The following is a 12,303-nucleotide window of genomic DNA, read 5'->3' as shown; positions in this document are numbered from 1 at the left end:
AGGGCAGCCCTGCCTGAGGAGAGGCAGCCAGAACTGCTCTAATCTTCAGATTTAGAGTTTGCCCAAACATCTCTGATATTCCAGGACATGTTTAAAGAGAGAGAACCTCGAGGCCAGCTGGGATTTGTCAGCTGCGTTTTCAGGGTTCTGTTGTGGGAAGCTTTTGGGGATCCATGGCCTGAGCCAGGTGTGTCTGTGCTCCATGGAGGCACCAGGTGTGAGAGCATTCCCAGGCTGGGTGAAATGCTGGCTCCAGTTGGGGCAGGAACAGGCTGGGCTGAGGCAGGATGGATGGATGGACAGGGGCTCAGGGTCAGAGGGAAGTGCAGCCTGCAGTGCCAGGACAGAGCAGATGTTTCCATGCCTTGTCATCTCTAATAGATGTTTAACTTCTCCCCTGTATCTGCACTGCTGAAGGCAATAACTGTTCCCATTTGAGCACAAGTCAAGCATCCACTTTGTTCCTTAGAAAGAAAAATCTTGGGCAAAAGCTTCCTTTTTATGTCACATCATTATTGATGAATAATTTCCCATTGTAAAATGGGGCCATTCAACAGTAACAATATAATATAATTATAATATAATATAATATAATATAATATAATATAATATAATATAATATAATTATAATATAATGTAATATAATGTAATATAATATATATTATATTGTCTTATATAATTATTAATATTAATTACATATTATATACTATGTTTTATTATATAATTTAAATATTAATTATATATTATATGATTTATTATATCATATAATATAATAATATATATTATGATAATAATATATTTGGGATTTCATGCTCTTAAAATGCTTCTTTGTAAAGTTTTTGCCTTGCTGGGCTCTGCTGCATGATACTTAGTCTAACGCATCACTTATAATTTCAATTTGTGATAATTATGACGTATTTTATCTTTTTTTTGCATTCTTTTGCATTCAATTTTTTTTTTTTGCATTCTTCTTGCATTTTAGCATTACCATATTTATTCTCTGGATGTGACAGCCTTTTAATTAAACTTGCCTGGTGATTTTCAAAGGGATGAGCGCTGACCTTTGTTGTTTGCTTGCCTGTGTTGCCCTTTGCAGCCATCTGTCGTTACCCCCTGGGGATGCACGAGGGCACCATCAGGGACGAGGACATCACAGCTTCCAGCCAGTGGTACGACTCCACAGGGCCCCAGTATGCACGGTGGGTTCACCTCTCCCTCCTCATCTCATCCTTTGTTGGTGTAAGGGTCTCCTCCAGCCAGCTCTTGTAAGCTTTTCGAGATCTATATCACACCCAAGATAGCTCAGCTGCTTTAGAAGGCATCAAATCAGCAGGATGGTTTTTGTGGTAGTGTTTGAAACAGAAGAATTTTAATAAAAGGCAAAATAACAAAACTCTTTACAGAGGAAAGTTGCAAGAGGTTTTTGCTCCTAGTAAAACACTTCACAAAAGTGATTGGTTTTATTGTTCTCTTTTTTTTTTTTTCTAGTAAATTGCTCAGGCAAAACTTTTTAGCTCCTGTCTAATTAGCTGTCCTGAAGTTTAAAGTGAAGTCCCTAAAGTTCTATGAGGTGTCTTTTTCACTAATTAAAGAGAAAAACTTTTGAGCTTTTTTCCTTTTTAAGAAGACAAAAGATAGTTTTGTCACTCTGTCAACAAAGAGCACATTCTTACACTTTTTTTCCCCTAGATACCCAAGATGTGGTGGAGGAAGAAGATCCCCCACCCTTAAAACCTTGTTTGCTGCTTTTTGTATTTAACCTGGGTAATGCACAGTGAAAGGCCAGGAGGCCATGGCAGTGGTCACAGCTGTGATACAGGAAATTCTGGTTAAATATTAAGGGGAAAAAATCCTTCTCCATGAAGATGAAGTGGTGGGAGGGGGACCCAGAGAGGTGGTGGTGTCTCAGTGTTTGGGGACTCGGCTGTAGCAGGCCTTGAGGAGCACAGGAGCTGCCCTGCTGTGAGCAGGGGATGGGGCTGCAGGCTCAGGCTTGCTCTGAGCCCATCTTTCAGTCACTCTGAATAAATCTCCAAAGGATTTGTGACTTACAGGTCAGCCAGGGACAGGGCCCATGGGATTCTCATGGAGTGCTTTAAACTAAATCATAGGAAATCCTTTACAAGGATGAACTTTTCAACAGCATCCTATTGAGGAAATGGGCTGTGCTCACCCTGCCTCAAAACCCTTGGAAATGCAGAGTTAAGGAATTGTTAAGCAAGCAGCTAAATTATTTTCTTCACTGTCAAGGAGGCTTACAGTTTTTTCTATAATCTTTGCTTTTCTCTTTTTTTTTGGTCATTTTATTTCTTTGAAAGCTGTTAACTGATGTTTTATAAAAGAGTTGTAAATGTGAGTTTGCTTGGAATGGTTGTAGTGGTGATATCAAACATTCCTACAGCTTTGGTGCAAGTCAAATAGAAATTTCAGTTTGAGTAAGTAATGTAAGTACCAATGATACTTAGATTTTTGTGATGAATTCAGGCACTCCAAAATCATAAAATTCTCCTCGTGCTCAAATATTATTTTTTCTTAGTCTGTGGTAGAGCAGTGATGCTGTGTGTTGTGTTTTTAATGGTGTTTGAGCAGCCTGTGGGTCTGAAAGCTGGGAGATTTTTCCTCTGAGTGTGGCTTATTTCCCATGCTGCAAACACTTTGGGCATCACTTGCCATCTGTTACCATCCTGTCCTTGCTGGATGTCCACAGGGTGAGGGCATGAAGCTGACCTCATGTGGTGAGGGTCAGAGCTGTCCCATGCAGGTGTCTGTCCCTGTCACTCCAGTCACCCCTCCTGCCTTTTTTGGAGCTTTACTTGTTATTCCAGTGTAAGAAAGTCCTGCACCAACAGCTGACCAGCCAGAGGTTAAAATCTTCTCTGGCCTGAGCCTTGACCTTCAGTGTCTCCTCCTGGGTACCACCTTCCCTGCTGCCCTCACTGATCCCCTCAGCTGGAGATGGGGTGCTGTCTGAAAGCCAAGGGCACTTGAGGGGTTTGCTGTTGGCTAAGAAATCCCTGTGCTAAAAAACCCACACATCTTTGGTGTGCAGATAAATTTGTCACAACTACAGCTCTCACTATGTTCAGCTTAGGAGCAGAGACCTTCCCCCCACTCTCCTAGCAGCATCCTACACCAGCAGCTGTGATGACTGCAGGAAATGTGAAATATGCATTGGAATGACCCAGAAAAATTCCAAACAGATCTTTTCTTGCTAAAATGTGTTTTTAAGATGGCTCATCTTTGAGCTTTGTAGAACTGCAGGAGGTGGTCAAGCTGAAGTTCAGGCCTTACCATGTGGGGTTTAGGAGCAGTGAGGCTGCACTTGAGCAGCAAGGGGTTACAGAGCAGCCAGCAGCTCCCTACTGAGCAGCAGGGTTGTTTCTGATCAATGTGGAAATTCATGTCTGGGGGAAAAATTACTCCAAGTAATAAATGAAAGCTATCTGGGACTGAGGAGCTGTTCTGTATAGGGCAAACCTGTAGGATTTGAGTCTCAGCTCAAATTATCCCAAAGGGCAGAGGCATTTGGTAGCCACTGCTGGTTTGTTGCTTCTTCTCAATCCTCAAATTTCCGCCTGTCCCCTCAATTAATAATTGTAAATCTGACTCTTTTTAACACATGTGATTTGCCCCTCAGGTTACAGAGGGAAGAGGGGGATGGAGCCTGGTGCCCAGCTGGTTTGCTGGAGCCTGAAGATGTGCAGTTCCTGCAGATTGACCTGCACAAGCTGTTCTTCATCACCCTGGTGGGCACCCAGGGCCGGCACGCCCGCGCCACGGGCAAGGAGTTTGCGCGCGCGTACCGCATCGACTACAGCCGGAACGGGGAGCGCTGGATCTCCTGGAGGAACCGCCAGGGAGGGAGGGTGAGTGAGCCTGGGGCACCTGGGGCTGCAGGGCACAGCCTCCCCGTCCTGTAATTGTCTGCTTTGGAAAGCCAGGTGTCTGCTAAGGAAGGCAGGAGCCTCCCCTGAAATGGAAAATGTAAACCCCCTCCCTCAGAATTATTGTAATTTTGAGATTAAGGGGCTCTCAGGCAAAAATATGGGAATAGGAATAACAGTTCTTCACTAAGAAAATTAAAATTAAAATGCAATACTACAAAGCAACAAAAAACCCCCCACTGCCAGAGTCAGAGCAGTCCCTGCCCCCTGTGTGTCAGGGTGGTGTCCCAGCCCCATCCATGGGGGCTCAGCCCTCCTGCAGTGCCAGCTGTGGCTCTGCTGCAGCACGGATCCTGTAGAAAGGTGTAGCCTTCCTCTGAAGATCCAGTGGAAAAGGCAGCTGTTCCTCTGGAATCCAGTGGAAAGGCTGTGTATGGTGTCCCAGAATCTCAGATTGGATCCAGGTAGGAATGCTTGGCTCCTCCCCTGGGTGCAGCATCTCCCCATGGGATGCTGGAATGGGATCAGCCCTGCAGGGACACTCAGTGGCCATGGACAGCAGAGATCTCCTGGAGGGAGGGTTGGCTGTGGGAGAGAGAAAGAAACAACTGCCCATGGACAGCAGAGAACTGCCCCAGCTCTGACAGATGGGGATAGAACACACACCCAGCTATACCTTGTAACCTGAGATATCAATGCATTCTACTCCATCCTGGCTCTGCTCAGTTCTGTGCTTGCTGTGCATCATCTGGTCTCATCCAGCAGCCCTGCATTGTTCCTGATGTGGAGAGAAGTGGGCTCAGCAGTGGCCAGGACTGGAAAGTCCTGCTGGGTTTCTCTCTTACACAGTTTGGTTTTCCTGGCCCTGAGTAAGGGCATACTCAGGAGCAGCAGCTGCAGGATGTGGAGGTGCTACACAAGGTGCATCACCTCCTTTGCTCCTCAGAAGATTCTCTGAGGGATTCTCTGCTTTTCTGCTGTGGAGCTGGTGCAAGGGTGCTTTTTTCTGAGGAGATGTTTGAAGTTTTCTTGCTTTGTCCATGTCCCCTGACCTGATCCCCCAAATCAGGAGAGCTGTGGCTCTTCACTACCTGTTTGTGCAAGTTCCAAATATCACATGGGTGTCCTTCTCTTAGACACTTGTTTCTAAATTGGAAGCTGCCAAGCAGATGATTGCTTTAGGGTTTAAAATTGGAGGGGGTGGCAGGGAATTAAGGAGTTTCTGGGTGTCTGATGGCAGTGTTTGGTGTGTGGACTTTGAGGAGGAAGGAATTTAGAGAGTAGGAAATGTGCTGAGCCACACTCAGAGGCTTCTCTGCTCACCACAGTTGTCTCATGCTGTCTCCAGACCTGCACAGATCTGGGGCTGTGTTCATAACCTTTGTTAAATTCCCCTGGGACTCTCACCTGCAGCTGTCTGACCTGGTCACTCTGCCTCAGGCTGCCTTGTAGAGCCTGAAGACCTAAGCCAGACTAGAGAGGTACTGGGTGTGTTGTTTTCTTGCACTGAGGGTGCAGGGTCTGCAATGCAGTATTTGGTGACAGCTTTTATCTTGTTAATGAATTATCTGCCCACCCAGACCTTTGATCAGCTGTTTGCCATTACCATTTTATTGCCCATCCCTCACATTTTGGTGCTTGCTACAAAAGCTGTTTGTGGGATGGGAGGGGAAGTCAAAATAAACAGTGGAGAGTTCCCAGACAATGGTGGCGCTGAGGGGAAGGCTGAGGGTCCCTGCCTGTCGCTGCACTGCAGCATGGGGTGGGTGAGGTGATGCTGAGCACCTCAGTCCAAGTGCAGCACCTCTGGAATTGTCCTGGCTTGTGCAGAAAGGACATCAGGACCCTCCAGCAGGGGATGAGGGCGAGCTCTGCTCCTGTTGCTGGAACCCATGGATGCCTTGAAGGAAGGGGTTTCATCCAGTAACCAGAACTCTCTGCAACATCCACTCACACCTTCATCCCCAGCTGCCTGGGGGGGTCTGCAGTGGGCAGGGGTGAAATGGCAGCACCCCTCACACCCCAGCAGCCATGGAGGAGCAGCAGCAGCTCCCACCTGCAGATCCCACCTGGGAACTCCCAGTCCCAAACAAGGGGGCACAGGAGCACCACTCTGCTGGCCAGCACCACAACAGGGAGTGTGGGAAATGGAGAGGTAGAAACTTCCACAGGCACTGAAGGGTTTGATCTGCAGCCTTGGAAGAAGCTTGGATTGATGTAAAAATAAAGTACACAGACATTAAGTAGAAAAATCATAAACTTATATTTTTATAATTATGACTACATAGTTATAATAAGTAAGAATATGCCTGAAGTAAGTGAGAAACTATTGATAAGATGGTGAAGGGTTTATAATGTAGGAAACTGTATTGATAAGATGGTGAAGGGTTTATAATGTAGGAAACTGTATTGATAAGATGGTGAAGGGTTTATAATGTAGGGATGTAATTGTACAGAGCAAGCTAAGAATTTAGATGTTATAATCAAAGCATATCTGTGTACATGTGATAATAGCCCACTGGATAAAAGTATCCGCAGTGCAGTAGAAGTAAGTAAAGGTGATAGGTTAGAGAAGCAAAATAAACTTTGTGGCAGCTGTCCATTGGATTAGAAAGTTACATATTGTCTTGTACTGAAGAACTTGTGACCACTTCGAGCTATGGCCAACTGCTTGCTCTTGTAAGTCTCAGAGCCTGAGACTGAAGTTTATCTGAGCAATAAATCATTATTAGCCTGACTGTGGAGCCATCCCTTCAATAATAAAAGGGAGAGGTCTCAAAGTCTCTGGTGTTGAGATGACCCTGAGGTGTTGGAAAGTCTCTTTTTCCCATCCCTGCAATCGAAGAAGGAGTCAGGATTCCTCAGCTGTGCTTTTCAAGGTTGTGTATTTTCTGTTATCTATACAGAAAATAAACATAACAAAATAAATATTCTGTTTCTGACCTGCTGAGGTCTGTCTAGCAAGTCGGTCCATGGCACACTGACTGCCTTCAGGGCAGTGTTAGTTTTTTATACTAAGAACTACATGTACTTTATTTACAATAATTTTCCAATACCTATCGCCCCACAGTATGTCTCTACTCCAAACCAATCCAAAAGCGCCACCATCATACAGAAGATGGAGGCTAAGAAGAAGAAAGAGGAAGGACAAGGCATGCCCAAATTCCTCCATCTTGGCTTCTGAACCCCCATTCTAAAAACCCCAAAATTCTACTTTTCCATCCTGTGACAAACTAACTGTTATTGTAATAATTACCAATATAGCCAGATGGGACATGTCTGAGCTTGTGTGGCCCTTGCTGCTTGACCAAAAAGTGGCAACTGTGGTGTTTCACCCCACAGACACTTTGGGCTGGCTGGGTGTGTGGTGTTTCACCCCACAGACACTTTTGCCTGGCTGGGTGCTGCAGGTGGCACATGGAAACAAATCCAGGCCTGCAGGAGCTCTGGTGGTGCTGGGATGGAGCTTCCCCCATAACAGGAGCTGCTCCTCAGGTTTCCCTCTGTGGAGAAGCTTTAAGGTGATGGTGAAGGAAAGGAGTTGGTTCTGATGGAGGGTTTGGACCCAGAGCTTTATTCTGGCCCACAGGCCTCTGAATGCAGCAACAGCTCCAACAGAACTCCCTGAGCCCGGGATTGCTGTTCCTTTTAACCTGGGGAGAGGGGCAGGGAAGGGGTAGGGAGCCACCAAGCAGGTACAGGAGGAGGGGACAAGGGACAGACGACACCTGGATGGCCTGATGCCCCTCAGGGGTGGAGGGCATCTTTTGAATTCTGCCAATCACTCGATGCCTTCTGGAATGCCAGGGTTGACAGACAGTGCTGGGAGGGGGCAAGGCAGGAGGAAGGAGAGGTGATTGACACACCTGGGGAAGAAATCTTCAGGGAGAAACCCCGGGGTATCTGAGGCCAACCATGACATCACACCGCAACAAACTGTCATTCTCCTTAAACTCTCCTGGGTTGTAAATCTTCACACCAAGTTGGTGATTTTCTCCATGGGGTAAAATCAAAGACACAGGTGTCTTTAGCTCTGTGCCTATTGGAATAAGAATCCCAATATAACCAGTTAGATTGTGCCTGGGTCAGTGTGGTGCTCGCTGCTGAGCCAAAGGCGGCTTCTGCGGTGCTTTACCCCAGAGATACCTCGGCTGCCGGAGATTGCAGCAGGGCACTGAGCAAGTCCAGGCTTGTCAGGAACTCCGTTTACCTCAGGAGAGAGAGCTTCTGGCGATGGTGAAGAGAAAAAAGGAGAGGATTCTGCTGGAGGGTTATATCCAGATGTTTATTCCATGGTTACAGAGGTCTGAACCGGGGCAACTGCTCCAACAGAATCCCGGCCGCATGGTCTGATTAACCTTTTAAGCTCAGGGACAGGGGAAGGGGAGGGGACAGGTGAGCTACCAACCAGGTGAAAGGGGCAGGGTCTCAAGGGACTAGGGACACCTATATGGGCCAATGTCCCCCAGGGCTGAGGAGCATCCTTTGAAATCGACCAACCACACAACGCCTTGCTGGTATGTTAGCCTGATTGACAGGGCACACTCAGCAAGGGGCGAGGGGGAAGGGAGAAGGGAATATTGGCACACCTGAGAAAGGGACCTGGAAGCTAAAAACACACCACAACAGTGCCAAGGTCTCTGAGCCTCCTGACAGGGCAGCCAGAGGGATGTTCTGGGTTCCAGCAGGCTCAGGCTGTGTGTCCTGCAGGTGATCGAAGGGAACACCGACACCTATGACGTGGTGCTGAAGGACCTGCGGCCGCCCATCATCGCGCGCTTCGTGCGCCTCATCCCCGTCACCAAGGCGCCCATGACCGTGTGCATGAGGGTGGAGCTCTACGGCTGCGTCTGGCACGGTGAGCCCTCCCTGCTGCCACCTTCCTCCCCACAGGGAAAAGCAAGGCACACTTCTTCCCAGGGATTTCTGAGATTCATGTTCGCTGAACCTCGGAGAAAGGGAAAACGCAGTTCTTATCACTTGCTGTGCCTGTGTTGTGCCAAAGTAGAATGCAGCATGGAGATTGTTTATCCAAAGTGAAGATGTTTTGTTTCCTGGGCCTGTCGGGGCCATGTGTGGGTGTGTGTTAGGGCTATTGGGTGACAGCCACGAGATTCAGTGCAGTGTGCTTGGCAGATTCAGTTTAGATGAAATGTATATAGTATAGTATAATAAAGTAATTAATTAGCCTTCTGATATCCATAGAGTCCTCCTCATTGTTCTCTCCCCTTTGTCAGAGTTGCCTTTGATTTACAATACCTCCCCAGCAGCCCTGCCTGGGGCTCCCCTGCCCCCCCAGGTGTACAGAGGGGACCCCTGGCACTGCTGCTGTTGGTCTGTGTCACATACAGGAATGTCACATACACACAGGTGATGGGAGGCTGCTGCTGCTGTATTTCTGAGGTGCATGGCGTTGTTTTTCAGATGGTTTGGCATCCTACAGCATCCCTGAAGGAGGGACAATAGCAGCTCCTGGCTTCCCCATTGTTTATCTGAATGACTCGACCTACGATGGCTACCAGGAACGCAGGTGGGAGAAGCTGTCCTGTTCTCTGTCTGTCACTGTGCAAATTCTCTCCTACTCACCCTGTCACTGGTATCTTGTATCCCAAATATTGGAATAAATCACACAGGACTTCATTTTTCATGGTGGAAAAAACCCAATCTTTATTCACAGAACTCCTTTTTATACAGTTTTGCAGACCTCATGTGTGAGTCCCATTGGTTAGGAGCTTTCTTGCCAATCACTTTATTGGTCAGTAACAAGTTGTTATTCTGTATGGATTGGTCACTCCAACCCTCGGTGTGTACGTGCAGGAAAAGTCCTTTATGAGAGATAGAAAAAAACCACAACTATCTAACAGTATAAAAATAGTTTATACAGGTATAAGTTGTTTTTCACTCCGGAATAAATTGTTATGCTAATGAACTGCTCTCACTAAGATTGCTTTCACACAGGGACTTACAAAGGGCTAGCCTGACAAGGAGAGCAGGTTTGATTTTAATGAAGCCTTTCTGTATGATTTTCCTACCTTATGGCAACACCAAACACTTCTTCATGCTTGTAGGACGTTGGAAAATGCTGGGTAACAATGTATTGATATATATTGGTATCTGTTGGTTTCAAGCTGGGCTGACACAGTAGAGCTTGGATGTTTTAAAAAAAAAGGGTTTTTATGCACAGAATAGGTGTTGCATGTAGCTGTTCAATACTAACTTAGGAACCTGGGCCTGCTGGACTGCTGGTCCCTGGGGCTGTCAGGGAGCTGCAGATGTAAGCACAAAACCCAACCTGCTGGGCCAGGACTCCTTGAAACTACTTAACCTGTAGTTCACATGCCTAACTGGCCTGGAAGTAGGAATGTGCCTCTTCCAGCTGTTAATCCTGGCTTGCAGTTCAAAGGCACCTGTACCTGTGCTGTAGTGACAGGAGGGCTCACCTGGGGTGGACGTGCAGAGCCAAGGACTTGCAGAGGGGTCAGAATTGTGCCACACTGGCAGCTTCTACTCTGAAACAGAGCTGGGAAACTCTGTGAGGGGCTCTGCACCCTCACACAGGAGTGGGGTGAGGCAGGGTCCTGGCAAAGAATCCAGTCAGCCTTGGAAAGAGCCAGTAACACTCTTCTCAGGAGCAATGCCAGAAATGATCGTGGTTAGGCCTGGCTGTGGCTCATGAGCTGCCCATGGTCTCTCTTCCCACTTCCCTGCCTTTCTGCCTGCAGGATGTTCCCCACAGGTTCCCCCAGCAGAGGATGGAGCAGTGTTCCTGCCATGCTGGTGAGGTGCTGCAGCTCCAGCTCTGTTGGCAGAGCACACAGTGTCATTTTCCACAGTCTCTGTTTTTGTTCTCCAAGGCTCTGCCTGTAGCTCAGCTTTGCTGTTGGTCCTTCACAGCAGTGCAAAAACTTCTGCCTTTTCCCAAGCTGGGAATGGTACTAAAATCCCAGCCCAAAAAACATCCAGGTGGTGCTGCATGAGAGCAGTGAGTGACTTCTTGCCCAGGATGGGTCAAGAGCAGGAAAATAGAAGTTTTGCTGGTACCAGTTGAAAGATGCACGTGGTTTCCCACTGGCACTTTGGCTGATTGTTGGTTCTCCCTGGCCAGGCACCTGTATGGAGGGCTGGGCCAGCTCACAGATGGAGTTCTGGGGCTGGATGACTTCACCCAGAGCCACCAGTACCGCGTGTGGCCGGGCTATGACTACGTGGGCTGGAGGAACGAGAGCTTCAGCACGGGCGCCGTGCAGATGGAGTTCCAGTTTGACCGCCCCAGGAACTTCACCTCCATGAAGGTAACTCAGCCTCATCCCTCTCCAGGGGACAGCCTGTGGGGCTGGGGGCTCCCAGCAAGCCCCTTTGGAGCATTGAATGGGTTGGAAGGGACTTTGAAGCTCCACCCTCGTCCACAGGCAGGGACACCTTTCCCTAGACCAGGTTGCTCCAAGCCCCATCCAACCTGGCCTTGAGAACTCTTCCCAAAACTCTTCCCAACTCTTCCCATCCAACCTGGCCTTGAGAACTCTTCCCAAAACTCTTCCTGTCCAACCTGGCCTTGAAAACTCTTCCCAATTCTTCCCATCCAACCTGGCCTTGTGAACTCTTCCCAAAACTCTTCCCAACTCTTCCCATCCAACCTGGCCTTGTGAACTCTTCCCAAAACTCTTCCCAACTCTTCCCATCCAACCTGGCCTTGTGAACTCTTCCAAAGCAGAAGAGAACTTTAAAGCTCTGCCCTCTTCCACAGGCAGGGACACCTTTCCCTAGTCCAGGTTGCTCCAAGCCCCATCCAACCTGGCCTTGTGAACTCCTCCCAAAGCAGAGTTCTCTCCCAAGAGAGCTCTTCCCAATTGGGAAGAGTTTTGAGTTCCACAAACTCTTCCCAATTCAAGTGCCTCCTGTATCCAGAATCTGAGCAGGAGAAATCCCAAGTTTTCCAGCGTAGACAGGTGAAGCAGGTGAGCACTTGCTTCTTCAGAGCTCAGGTTCTCCTCCCTGTAGGTTCTCCTCCCTCAGGTTCTCCTCTCAAGTATTTGGCTTGAAGGAATAAAAAGCAGACACCTGAAGCAGTTTTTAGGCAGCTGAGATGGATTTAGGATGTAGGATTTACTGACCCTTGAGGTAAAGGAACGTGGCTTTGCTTCCATTTTGACCAGACATTTCTGTGGATGCCTCAGCCTGTGCTTGTGCTGTGGGAAATTACTTAAGCACACAGGAAAAGCACGAGTTGAACTTTGAGTCTGTAGTAAACAGCAGGATCTTTTAAAAAGGATTGGTGGCTTTTCTTGTAGAGATTTCAAATGAAGGAGAACCCACCACATCCTTAAGTAAATTGTTTTGGTGGTTACTTACTCTGGTTTTATTTTGTCTATTTTTAGCTTGCAACCCTTGGCTGTTTGCCTGCTTTTGCTGGCAAAAAAGG

At 47.6% G+C, this 12,303-nt stretch overlaps 1 protein-coding gene across 2 annotated transcripts in view; it reads left to right on the top strand.

The window, feature by feature from the left end:
- Positions 1-12,303, top strand: part of LOC135454930 (discoidin domain-containing receptor 2-like) — a 50,348-nt gene that overhangs the window by 16,668 nt on the left and 21,377 nt on the right. For both annotated transcript variants that reach the window (XM_064727608.1, XM_064727609.1), the window contains exons 3-7: positions 1,097-1,199; positions 3,638-3,866; positions 8,595-8,742; positions 9,309-9,414; positions 10,990-11,176. In XM_064727608.1, coding sequence (XP_064583678.1) covers positions 1,097-1,199; positions 3,638-3,866; positions 8,595-8,742; positions 9,309-9,414; positions 10,990-11,176 — 773 coding nt within the window. The remainder of the gene's footprint in view (positions 1-1,096; positions 1,200-3,637; positions 3,867-8,594; positions 8,743-9,308; positions 9,415-10,989; positions 11,177-12,303) is intronic.

This window comes from Zonotrichia leucophrys, chromosome 17 (assembly GCF_028769735.1).
Source record: "Zonotrichia leucophrys gambelii isolate GWCS_2022_RI chromosome 17, RI_Zleu_2.0, whole genome shotgun sequence".
NCBI classification, from domain to species: Eukaryota; Metazoa; Chordata; class Aves; order Passeriformes; family Passerellidae; genus Zonotrichia; species Zonotrichia leucophrys.
This window is presented reverse-complemented; position numbering and strand designations above follow the sequence as displayed.